This window comes from Malurus melanocephalus, unplaced genomic scaffold (assembly GCF_030028575.1).
Source record: "Malurus melanocephalus ecotype Western Australia unplaced genomic scaffold, MMel_1.1 scaffold_174, whole genome shotgun sequence".
Classification (NCBI taxonomy): domain Eukaryota; kingdom Metazoa; phylum Chordata; class Aves; order Passeriformes; family Maluridae; genus Malurus; species Malurus melanocephalus.
The window spans coordinates 291,116-302,973 of NW_026623406.1; the positions used below are offsets into that span (position 1 = coordinate 291,116).

General features: G+C 50.6%; 1 protein-coding gene and 5 non-coding genes across 7 annotated transcripts; all 6 read left to right on the forward strand.

The window, feature by feature from the left end:
* Positions 1-1,238: 1,238 nt before the first annotated feature.
* On the forward strand, positions 1,239-11,720 carry DKC1 (dyskerin pseudouridine synthase 1). 2 transcript variants are annotated; one of them, XM_057372566.1, is made up of 15 exons: positions 1,239-1,316; positions 1,517-1,578; positions 1,857-1,943; positions 2,478-2,569; positions 3,077-3,261; positions 3,732-3,796; positions 4,356-4,482; positions 4,844-4,974; positions 5,941-6,084; positions 6,520-6,640; positions 7,375-7,493; positions 8,460-8,563; positions 8,995-9,061; positions 9,706-9,864; positions 10,336-11,720. In XM_057372566.1, the coding sequence occupies exons 1-15, from the start codon at positions 1,301-1,303 to the stop codon at positions 10,405-10,407; spliced, it is 1,551 nt and encodes a 516-aa protein (XP_057228549.1). In that variant the 5' UTR covers positions 1,239-1,300; the 3' UTR covers positions 10,408-11,720. The 2 variants fall into 2 exon arrangements, with proteins under 2 accessions (XP_057228549.1, XP_057228550.1); XM_057372567.1 differs by having other exon boundaries at positions 1,283-1,326.
* Positions 3,898-4,143, forward strand: LOC130577358 (small nucleolar RNA SNORD17). The gene has a single exon (XR_008965758.1). It is a non-coding gene; the product is annotated as a small nucleolar RNA SNORD17 (small nucleolar RNA).
* Positions 4,683-4,758, forward strand: LOC130577356 (small nucleolar RNA SNORD83). The gene has a single exon (XR_008965756.1). It is a non-coding gene; the product is annotated as a small nucleolar RNA SNORD83 (small nucleolar RNA).
* On the forward strand, positions 5,138-5,272 carry LOC130577357 (small nucleolar RNA SNORA36 family). The gene has a single exon (XR_008965757.1). It is a non-coding gene; the product is annotated as a small nucleolar RNA SNORA36 family (small nucleolar RNA).
* LOC130577359 (small nucleolar RNA SNORD17) lies at positions 6,880-7,124 on the forward strand. Its single transcript, XR_008965759.1, has one exon. It is a non-coding gene; the product is annotated as a small nucleolar RNA SNORD17 (small nucleolar RNA).
* LOC130577355 (small nucleolar RNA SNORD83) lies at positions 7,730-7,805 on the forward strand. The gene has a single exon (XR_008965755.1). It is a non-coding gene; the product is annotated as a small nucleolar RNA SNORD83 (small nucleolar RNA).
* Positions 11,721-11,858: the final 138 nt, after the last annotated feature.

Sequence of the window (11,858 nt, forward strand, 5' to 3'; positions counted from 1 at the left end):
CATTAAACGACTGGTTGCAATTTACGTGTGTTGGAAGATTTGGGTGTATCTAGGAATCAAATGTTGTTTGAGTTAGTTTGGGGAAAAAAAAAAAAAAAAAGATAAGCATAAAAGATTCTAATTTTTTCCAGTTCTTGAAAACAACAGACACTGCAGCCAACGTGAGGCCCTGCGTTTTGTGGTGGACAAAAGGGGTTGGGAGTTGTTCACAGATCTACAAGGGGTTCCTGGGGAGGTGGCCTGACTGCAGTCTCTGTAGCAGCTGTTAACCCAGAAAACAGCCTGCACAATGGSAAATCYGCTGCAGTTGAGGGAATTTGGGAATGGCATTAACGATGGTGGTGGAGAAGTTAAGGGAGTTACTGGAATGGACTATTTGCTTAGTTCTTTTCAGCTGTTGTCCCGTTCTGCTCTGGGCACTTCTGCCCTTTGCTTTCTGCTTTTTGGGACCTTTTGGTGTATTTAAGTGAAAGCAGCTGGTCTTTAAATGAGAAATTATCTTTGGTGCACCCATGTATTGGGTACAGGCCTTGCCATATTACAGACCTTACCAAATTCCACCATTGTAACGATAGAACCTCAAGCAGGGCAGGCTTTATCCTGGAAGCTGGATATGCCTGGGGTGAGTGCATGTTGGGTGAATAAAGAGCAATTGTAGGGCACCCAGCTAATGGTCAGTGAAACAAATGTTCACAGCCATCACTTCCAGAGCCTCCACAGAAACTGAGGCTTTGGGAAAGAAGGCAATCCCGTTTGTACACGTGGGAGAGAAGCCGGAGGCAGGAGGTAACTGTGTTRAAACAGTGGTATTAATGTCTGATTTTAGTATTGGGGTCTGGAGACAGCGATTTTTTCAAATGCTTTTCTAGTGCTCGTTTTTCGAGTGTTTTTCACCTTCTGCATGTAAATAATGAAGAACTTGCCCTTTTCCTATCTGAAACGCAACCATTCATTCCCACAATATTTAAGAAGCCCTAATTTTGCCACAACCCCTTTTTGACAAGGTTATATGGTAGTTGATAAAGGCTCGTTTCGGAACTGAATGTTATTTTATGGCTAAGATAGCCGGGGACGTTCCGGGCGGGAAGCCAAACTAAAAACCCGTGCAGCGAAAGTACTTAGTCCCGGTCCTTTTTTTAATTCTAATGAAACTGGCTGACAGTGCTGAGGATGAATGGTGCGGGGCGGTCCGAAGGCGGTGCCGGGCGGCGGAAGGGGCGGGCGGTGCCGGTGACGCGGGGTCCGTCGGGACGGGGCGGTCGCTGCGCTGCGAGCGGCGGGGACAGCACGCGGCGCGGCCATGGCGGACGGGGATGGTGCGCAGCGGTGGGGACCGGCGGGGACCGCCGGCGGGGACGGGCACGGCCACGGCCACGGCCACGGGAGGGGCTCGGGGCTGGCGCGGCGCCGCTCGGGGAAGGGTCTGCGGGCGGCTTTGCTCCCTGGGCCTTTGCCCCTCTCCCCTCCCGGCTCTGCCGCGCTCCCGGCGCTCACTCCCSGCGTGTCGCTCTCGCAGGTTCCAGCGTGAAGAAGCGGCGGAAGGAGAAGAAGCGGGCGCTTTCCGATGATGATGTAGCGGTGAGCGCGGGGCGGGGGGCAGATTGCTCGGGCCRTGCTGTTCGGGGTGTCGGGGGGCTCCCCCAGCCTGGTCCGTGGGGACGCGTTGCGGGGACCGTGGGCAGGGCAGGGACGGGCTCTCCCTGGCCGTTCCCGGCGGGAGCGCGGCCGTTCCGTGCGGTGGATGCGGTGCGTGGCGCAGCGGAGCCTCCCGGGCCACGTGGAGCGGGCGCGGGGAGCGGCGGGAGCGCGGCCCGCCGGGCTTCCCCTCCCTGATCCCGCTTAACTTCACCCCGCAGGACATTCAGCACACCGAGGACTTTCTGATCAAGCCCGAGTCCCGCGTGCCCCAGCTGGACACGTCGCAGTGGCCCTTGCTGCTGAAGGTAGGGCGCTTCTGCTCAACCTCGTGGCCCGTCCGTGTTCCCGCTCCTTTTGTCCTCCGCCCCGGAGGTGGAACCGCTGGGTAACCCCGCTGCAGGGAGCAGCGCACATGGTGCCCTGCATGCAGAAATCCTGTTGGAAATCTATCCAGCAGTATAATTTACGTTTTGTAACTTTTGCACGCCTTATAAAAACCCCGCCATAGGTATTAAATTTTTTATTTAAGTCTGACCATGGCCTGTAGTCTGTGTAGATTTCCACAGTTGCTTCTGCTCCGTTTTGGGGCCATATTGGATTTATCCTGCATTGTAAATGTGTATATTGTGCTGCTTTCCCATCTCTTATCAGTCCATGATTTGTATTKTTCTCTGTTTTTGTAAAATATTACCATGGTTTCCTTGTTGGGTCATTTTAATTTTGGAAATGGCTCTGTCGTTTAAATATACAAATCACAGCTGGGGTGATGTACTGCCGCACAGCAATACTGAAACAGAGTGAGCTGRAGAAGACTTGTAACTTCTGCTTTGATTTTGTAGAACTTTGACAAGTTGAATGTGAGGACAACACACTACACGCCTCTTCCCTCCGGTTCTAATCCTCTGAAGAGAGAAATTTCTGACTATGTTAGGTGAGTGCAATACAGGCCAGAGTGGTTTATTTTTCTTTCACAGTCAATACCTTTAAAATATTTTCTGTGTGAATTCCTATCGTACCTTTCTACTTGACTCAGTGTGTTGCCACTATTCAGTAAACTTGTAAATAAGTCCCACAGGTCTCTCCCGGTAAAGTTTCGTGTTCTGGTGGGTCTGTGGATGAACGACCACCTGAGGAATTCTCTGGGTTCTTTAGAATAAAGTCCCTAGRCCTGCTAGGSTTTGAGACTGTTTGGAGTTTGTRTAGTTTGGGTTTTTTTAAGTGCAGRGCAATGATAAGCAGGTGGGGGAGAAAAGAATTCTTTGACCATGGMATATATCACTTGTTTGTGGAGCAGGTCAGTGTGGGCTCATAGAGCTGCAGGGAGGCTCATTTCTTATCTGGCTGTGTAGGAATACATTTTGCAGCAAAGTTTTAAGATTGCTGCACTGTTGCTGTCTTTGCCCTGATGCTTAGCTCCCGTTTCCATCTTGCACCACAGGTCTGGCTTTATTAACCTCGACAAACCCTCCAATCCATCCTCTCACGAGGTGGTTGCGTGGATCCGGCGCATCCTGCGAGTGGAGAAGACAGGGCACAGTGGCACTCTGGATCCCAAGGTGACCGGGTGCCTCATTGTGTGCATCGAGAGGGCAACACGGCTGGTCAAATCTCAGCAGAGCGCAGGTATGTTTACTGCCCAGGGCCCTTTACAGTGACTGGGAATGTGTGAAGTGCTTTTGGAGACAAAATGGAAATTTCYAAAGCTTAAAAAGGCCAATCTTGGTTTTCAGTGCCTTGACCTTAAGGGTTGCATGTTACTCTAAGCCACTGAGGACACATCCATGTTGTCTCAGGCGGCTTTTTTTATTGCTTCTCTGGTGCTTGGGCTGTTATAAGTTAGGAAAACAATTGTGACATGATTTTATGTACTATTTGAACTTAGGGCCTCAGCTTCTACCAAAGAAGAAATAAACATAGCTTAGATTTACTTCCCTGGAAGAATAAACAACTGTAATAAACTGTGCACACTTTCTAGAAGAGGTGGTTATTAAGACATCAGGGTTCTGGGGATGTGTGTCTGTGAAGCARTGTGGGCCTTGAGGTCAATATCAAATGCAAGTGGCCACTCCTGACTGCTCTTGTCATTGTTTCAGGCAAAGAGTATGTGGGAATTGTTCGGCTGCACAATGCCATTGAGAGTGAGGCTCAGCTGGCCAGGGTAAGTCTCATGTGCTCTCAGCCATGTTGGCATCTGGCAGGCAGAGTCCTGGGCACTGCTGGGAGATGAGGGGTCAGGAAAGGAGCTCAGGTGTGCTGTGTGTGAGGTGATGACACAGTTTATCCATTCTCTGAGTGCAGTGGTGCTGCCCTCCTGCACCACCCCGATTCCTGTTCTAGGGTCTGGGTGCTGTGCAGCCTCCAGACATCCTGCAGTGTCCCAGTGTCCTGCTGGGGGCTGCTGTGSTGTGTGGCTGGCTGCYTGCAGGAGGGGAGCAGTGCTGGCAGGGTTGGAGCCCCTCTTTKGGSGCTCCATCCTCACTGGGACGAGGGATRGTGTCTGATCACATGCTTGCCATCTGATGGAAAAATCCTGGCTGTGCTCACTGGCATCTTGACCACATYTCTGGTTTGAATTTGCTTTATTAAATATGGCATCACCAAATCAGGATAAACCTTGTGGTTTCTCACTCTTGRAAGTGGTCACAGTTGCTTGAAACTCCAGGGTGTGCCTCCTTTTGGGCACAGGTGTGACCTCTTGCTTCTCTTTCCTCCCTCAGGCCATAGAAACTCTGACAGGTGCCCTATTTCAGCGGCCACCCCTCATTGCTGCTGTCAAACGACAGTTGAGGGTTAGAACTATCTACGAGAGCAAGCTGGTGGAGTATGATCCTGAGAGAAGATTAGGTAAAACAGGGCTTTCCTACCTTCTTCCTATCAAGCTGACAACTGATAAAATTTTCTGTGAAATGCGCTGCTTTAAATTCTTGGGAGATGTCTTTAAGACCTGAATCYTCCCCATTGTCCAGCAGTAACTGCTTCATGCATTCCCTTGGTGTGCTGAGAAATCCCAAGTGTTTTTGTACTCCTGAATCTTTCATGGAAGAGCCAAATGATGTCAATGAGATGGCATTAGCTCTCARGGCAAAGATGACCCTCATCTATCACCCTATGCTGATGGCTCTGGGAAGGGCTGGGCATACAGCTTCTCTTGAAGGATGTGGTTAATTTTCTGTTTAAAAACTCTCCATCCTGTCATGCATTGCAGGTATCTTCTGGGTGAGCTGTGAAGCAGGCACCTACATCCGAACCCTCTGCGTTCACCTGGGGTTGCTGCTGGGAGTGGGGGGCCAGATGCAAGAGCTCCGCAGAGTCCGCTCGGGCATCCTGGGAGAGATGGTACAGTGGCACCTCAAACTATAGCCAGCCCTTTTGAAAYTGCCAGAATGGCAAGAGTTCCTTGGGACTGTCTGGTTTTTACAGTGTTAGGAGAAGGTTTAGGCTCTGGGAGGAGTTTTGTGAATAGCCCCCCCCCATAGGAGCTCTTGCCATAGATTGTCTGAACCAAAGTGTTGAGTTCAGTTCAGGATGCTGCTCCTGTTCTGGTAATTAAACTTTGGGACAGCGAGTGACTGGGAAGTGCACTGTGGTGGCTGAAAGTTTGTTTTATGTCACCTGTGTTTCTCAGCCTACAGACCTCATGTGTCCCACAAGTTCACGAATGTGAAGTGACTGCTTGGCATCAGCACAGCTCAGGGAATGTGGTTCATTGAAATGAGCCTGGAAGATGCAGYCTTGTGTGAGCTTGGACACTTGTACAGTCTTCTCACTCTGGTCATAGACAGATCCTGCTCCTGCTCCAAAGTCCAGAACTAATTTCTTTCTTTGCAATGCAGCAGTATCAGAGTGCWAGTGCTTCCCCACCCATCTCTGCTCTTAGCACAGCTGTAGTTACTGGGTCATTTCTGAATTCCAGGTTTTGGGTGCTCACAGCTGCCTCAGAATTTATTCCATGTCATAGAATGAAGAGCTGGTTAATTTAGACTTCTGCTGACTAACCTTTGTCTAGGAGTCCCAGGAATTTAGATTTAGTCATATTTAAAAGTTAAATGTGGACAGACCTTAGACCCTGGAYCCAAGTGCTGTCTGAGATTAGGAAGGTTAGAGTCTGGTAGCATAAGACAGGCTAATCTCAGGCTGCTGATGGGAAGTATTCTTAATGCTTTTAGGTTGTGTTTTGATGCTTGTGGTGGGCACCTGTTTTTACTCCCTTTTTCCAACTGCTGTTGGACTTCAGCTATTCTCTTGTGCGTGTTCCAAGCTGGTGGCTGGTGGAAGAGTTTAGAAGGGTTTTTGTCTTTGCAGGACAACATGGTGACCCTGCATGATGTGCTGGATGCTCAGTGGCAGTATGACAACCACAAGGACGACAGCTACCTGCGGAGGGTCATCCTGCCCCTGGAGAAGCTGCTGACTTCACACAAGAGGCTCGTCATGAAAGACAGCGCGGTGAGTTCTGTGCCAGTGGACAGAGACTGCAGAGTGTCCTCCTGACTTGTGCAGCTGATAGAATATACAGGGTATCAGGAGCCACGTGGTGTCCAGTGGTGTCCTGATGGTGACTTGGGTAGAACCTTGTATGGGCTGTTGCTAGAACAGCAGGAATATGAGTTAAACAGCAGGAGTCATGAGTTAAATAACAGAGAATCTAATCTCCTCGCTTGAGGAGGATGCTGATGGTTATGAGAGATCTGCCTAACCCATTGTTTGCTGTTGTAGGTGCTCTGCTTTCTTCCTAAGCCCCCAAGTTTTATATAGTGGAGAGAAAGGAATAGATACTTAGGGATGATATTGCTGGGATGGTAATGATAGTGGGACACTAAAAATTAGAGACACTTGAATCTCATAATAGCTTACAGGCCGTCCCATTCCCTCCATTTTCAGGTTAATGCCATTTGCTATGGAGCCAAGATCATGCTGCCTGGTGTTCTGCGGTATGAGGATGGTATTGAGCTTAATCAGGAGATTGTTGTCATCACCACGAAAGGAGAAGCCATCTGCCTAGGTATGAAATGCCTCATTCTCTTTGTGCCCATCTAACTGCAGAAATAAGGTTTGTGACAGTAAAGGCACCACAAATGAGTTCCCACAAATGAGTGCAGAAGGTTTGGTTAGTGCTTCCTGAGGGGGAATGTGGGCCCAAGACAGCTGTTTTTGGGCAGGATGTTAAAAAACAGCAGCTGGACCARTCCTGGGCAAGGTGTGAAGCATTTAGCAGCTGTGCAATGCCCRGGTGTGCTGTGTGTGAGGTGATGACACTGTTTATCCATTCTCTGAGTGCRGTGGTGCTGCCCTCCTGCAGCACCCGATTCCTGTTCTAGGGTCTGGGTGCTGTGCAGCCTCCAGACATCCTGCAGTGTCCCAGTGTCSTGCTGGGGGCTGCTGTGCTGTGTGGCTGGCTGCCTGCAGGAGGGGAGCAGTGCTGGCAGGGTTGGAGCCCCTCTTTGGGGGCTCCATCCTCACTGRGATGAGGGATGGTGTCTGATCACAAGCTGCCACCAGGCACGTCACAGTGGTAGATCAGTGCAAAGGGACTCCTTCAGCATCTGCCAGCTTGGTTGGAAAGTCAGAGGGTATCCAGTTCTAACCAGGGTGTTSAGGGAAGCTGTGTGACAGTGCCAGCGAGTCCTTGGGGTGACACTGGTGGGGGGTATTGGCCATCTTTGCGCTGACAGAGGCAAACAGGCTGTCACAGTTCTGTGTTTCAAGAGTTACTGACCTCCCTGCCTGCTTCTGCAGCCATTGCCTTGATGACCACAGCAGTCATTTCTACTTGTGACCACGGCATTGTGGCAAAGATCAAGAGAGTGATCATGGAGAGAGACACATATCCCCGRAAATGGGGGCTGGGCCCCAAGGTGAGTGCTCTGGGCATGTGCTCAGTCCCAGGGCAGTGGTGGGAGCCCAGCTCTGKGGGGTGTGGGACTCTGGGACCGTTGGGCAGAGCTGTGCCTGTGTGTTCTCCAGAGCCTTGGTGTAATTCTGCTGTGTTCTCCTGGAGCCATGATGGTGGCAGGGCCCAGCTGGGGCCCCTGCTGGTGTTCAGCCATGGGCTCCTCAGGTCTCTGCAGCACCAGCCCTCCTCTAGTGAAGAGCCAAATGATGTGAAATGGATGGCATTAGCACTCTGTGCCAAGATGACCTTCATCCATCACCCCATGCTGATGGCTCTGGYGGGGCTGGGCAAGAGCTGCTTTTCCTTCTAGAACAATGCTGCTTAAATGCACACTGTCCTGTGAGACATGAACTGTGCCTGAAGGACAGGAGCAGTGGAAACATCCGTTGCTGGGTTCCTCTCCCACCTCAGGCGTGTGGTGGTAGTTTCCCTGCAGTCGGGCTGGCCTGATGCAGGTTGGACTTCAAACTCAATGTCACATCACTGTGGCTCATTCCATTCCTGTGGTTCAGCTGAAAGCTTTGGGGATGCCTGCACATTTGTCTTATGGCAAAGGTGGGGTAATGCAGGGCAGTTCAARCATCTTGGAATCCTGCAAACCAAGCGGTTCTGCTCAAATGCTGCAGGTCATTAAGCTGAAGAAACCCAGTCAAAGATCTAAGCTCCATGATGTGGAGAGTCATTACTCTGTTTCTGTGACTTCCCCCTCAAATTAGCCATTATTTACTGATCAGGGTGCCTCCTGTCTGAGATTTAGGGTGCTGTGCAGGGGATGTTTTGTCTCGTTTGTTTTAATGTCCTTGGAACAGTGTTAAATAGATAATGCTGCATTTGTTGGCTTGGCTTGTTCCTGGATTCCCTCCTCTTAGCTTGAGGGAGGATTTTCCTTCCTGGAGCTGCAGTTTGACTTGTTGCACTTTGCTCTCAGGCCAGTCAAAAGAAGATGATGATCCAGAAGGGTCTGCTGGACAAGCACGGAAAGCCCAATGAGAACACACCAGAGTCCTGGAGGAGGGAATATGTGGATTACAGGTGGGTGCTGGGTGTGTGGCTCCTGCAGGGTGTTCAGAGGGAGCACTGTGCAGCAGGGGCTGGGCTGGGTGCTGCTCTTCGTGCATGGATCGTGTTAGGCTTGGCCCAGAGCTGTCCAGACCTGTGGGATGCATTTCTTGGAGTGTATTCCTGTTGGGCAGTGTTGGAAGGAAAGGCCCTGAGCAGATAGTTATCCCTTTTTAACCTGCTGTGGTTTTAGAGGGAGTCAGTCTGCTAAATTAAATGGGGGTGCCCTTGCTGCTACCCTGCTCAGCTGGCTCTGGTGCAGGCTGCAGGTCACCCCCACACCAACTTTCCCACCCAGCTCTGGGCTGGGTTAGGAGCTCTGGTGAGGGGACAGGGGTTTGTGCCTGTCCAGAGCAGCACGAGGCAGTGACTGTCCTGTGCAGCCTGGGGGTCTTTTCTTTCAGGGATGCTTCCAGGAAAGAAGCAGCTGCTGGTCACCAAGCTGCTCCAGAGGTGGACAGGGCTGCAAAAGTGAGTATTGCCAGTGCTCTCAGGCTCTTACTCTACACCTCTGTTAGTTCCATGATCTGCACACACCTTGCACCTGACTTTTGGTCCAGTGATGATTTTTAGTCCAGGGTCTTCCATGTCTTTTGTTAGGCACGAGGTCAGTGCCCATTCACATCTCTTCCCCTGGGGCTCCAGCAATTTCCCACCACCCAGGACATAATTTGCAGCTCARTTACCAAGATGTATCAGCCCTGGGCATATTCTTTGACACAGCTTCCAAGAAACTATATTGTGTGAAGCCACAATAGAGGTTCGTTTTGCCATAGAACATTTTTGGAGACTGCAGACAGTTGCAAAAATGTCTGTGCAAGAATTGCATCTACAGTTCCAGAACTCAGGGTTTTTGCATGCTCTTAGAAAGGTGCAACAGTATTTTAAACTAACATTTGGGGTACAGGAAACACTGAAAAATACAGGGGCAATGCTGGCAGAAGCAAATCTTACACAGTGTATGCTGGAGGGGATCCCTGACAGTCTGCAGGTCACAGAAAAAGAAAATTGGATTGAATCAGGCAAAATAGTTGGAATGGGCTTGCAATCACTTTCCCCTCACCTGAGCTGCGTTGGAAGATGTTGGTGTGTCTGACAGCGTGTTCCCCTCACAGAGGAAGCGAGACTCGGAGAGTGAAAACGATGAAGCTGTGATCCCACCGTCCCCTGCCACCCCACCACCAGAGGAGCTGAGCAAAAAGGAAAAGAAAAAGAAGAARAAAGAGAAGAAGGCCAGAGAGGCAGCTGAGAGTGGGGGAGACGAAATAGAAGTGGTATGTGACTGACCACTGCCATGGTACAGTGCAAACATGGGAGAGATTGCTGTCTGTCCCTGATTGCCTGCAGGATTAATGCATCAGCAGCCTCTGTGCATATCCACAGAGTGCCAGGCTCCCCACAGCAGAGGGAGATGTGTTTAAACTGAACTGGCTGAGGGTGAGAGGTGAGGGAGATAGGGCAGGTGAGGTTTGTGGGGGTGAATGGGCAGTGGGACAGGGATGGGCTGAGCAGCCATCGGTGCCCCAGGACAGCTGGTGGGTTCCTTCCAGGCCATCTCTGCCCTGTTGTGGGTCCTGTGGGAGCAGGGTGCTRGCATTCAGTCTGTGCTGGAGCATTGTGTGGTGGTGAAGAAGCACTGAAGCCGTGGGGAGCCCTCACTGCTGCTGGGGTGGGGCTGTTCCACTGRAATGAGCACTGGGGGATTCCTTTTTGACGGCATCCTGACCTTTCCAACCTCTCCACAGACCACTGAGACCAGCACCAAGAAGAAAAAGAAGAAGAAACATAAGGAGGTAGTAGAAGAGAGCTCGGAGTAAACAACTGGATCTGTCCAAAGCAGGCAACCTCATGAGTAAGGAGAGAGATTTAGGCCTTGAGAAGAAGACTGGCTGTGTGGCAGACGAGCCAGCAAGTTCCAAGTTCWGTTCTGCCGTTCATATGAGTGAGTGGGTGTTTGCCCTGCTCAGGAGCCCCTCCTCATCCTGTTTTAAGGGTTGCCAGAGGAGCGGGGTGCCCCCCTATCCCTGCACTGGATTGATCTCTAAAGCTGAGCACCRTGATGCCAACAGAGGTGGTGTCTTCAGGGAAACCTTTGGCTCTTCCCTGGTGTGTTTTCAGCTARAGAGGGTGGAATAATCTTTCTCCCCCCTCGCATACTGCGTCTGTTTTCCCTTTTCTTCCAAGGTTGAAGCTGTTACCTGACAGTTAGAGAATGTGTTGCTGCCTGGAGGAGTGGCTTTGTCGCAGCCCCAGTGAATGGGTTTGCATGGGGACAGTCAGATCAGTTCTTTTTGAAGAACTCTGCTTTGTTTTGACCTGGCCACACGCTTGGCTTGACCTTCGGCTAAATGAGAACAAATAGTCCACCCAGGTTTCCACTTTTTTTTTTTTTTTTCAACCTTTATCACGGAAGGATTAGAAAATTTAATTCCTCAATTTTGCTTTATAGCACAAGGATGTGCTTGTTCATTGTGTGCTGATCCCCAAGCCCAGTGCCTGGGTGGCCTGGGCAGTGTGTACCTCCTGCTGGCTCTTGCACTTCTCTACCCCTTTGTTGAAATTTGTTGGAATTCTCTACCCATGTTGGCACTGCAGGGCTGTTGATTGCCTTGCCTGGTTTCAGTGCTCAGTGTGCTCTGAAGGCTGGAGGTGAGGATGTTGCTGGGGGGCAGAAGGTGACCGGGAGGTGACTGACCAATGTGTTTTTCATGCTGCTGGGACTGGAGTCCTTGTGAGGAAAAGCTTGGTCAGAGCAGCTCCGAGGGGCATTGGGTGTGGGGCTTAAACGGTTTCAGATAAACTTTGGTTGCTAACTTCCTTATCTGGAATGACTTCTGGGGGCAGAAGGTCTCTCCTCTGTCACAGGGGTAGTGCTGAGCCATGATTTAGCTCCTTTCAAGGGGAAGGAGCCCAGGCTGTTTTGTTCTGTTTGATCCCTGCAGAGATTCTGTTAACTGTGGGTTTAACCTCGTGCATTGCTTTTGTCCTAATGGTCTATCATCCCCTCCAGTGCTGGAGATTCATGCAAGCAGTGGGGACAGCAGCTGGTGGGTGTTACAATCTGAGCAGAAAAAGGTCCATTTTTATTTACTCTTTTTTACAAAAATAAATAAAAAGTTCTGGTTTTGAATGGCTCATTTTCTTGCTCCTCTGGCTCCTCCTGAGAGATCAGTGATGTTCATGGGGCAGGGGGGAGCTTTTACCACATCCCAACCTCTGTGCTCCTCCTGAAGAAGCTGCTGGGGCACAGAAATGGTCACATTGACCA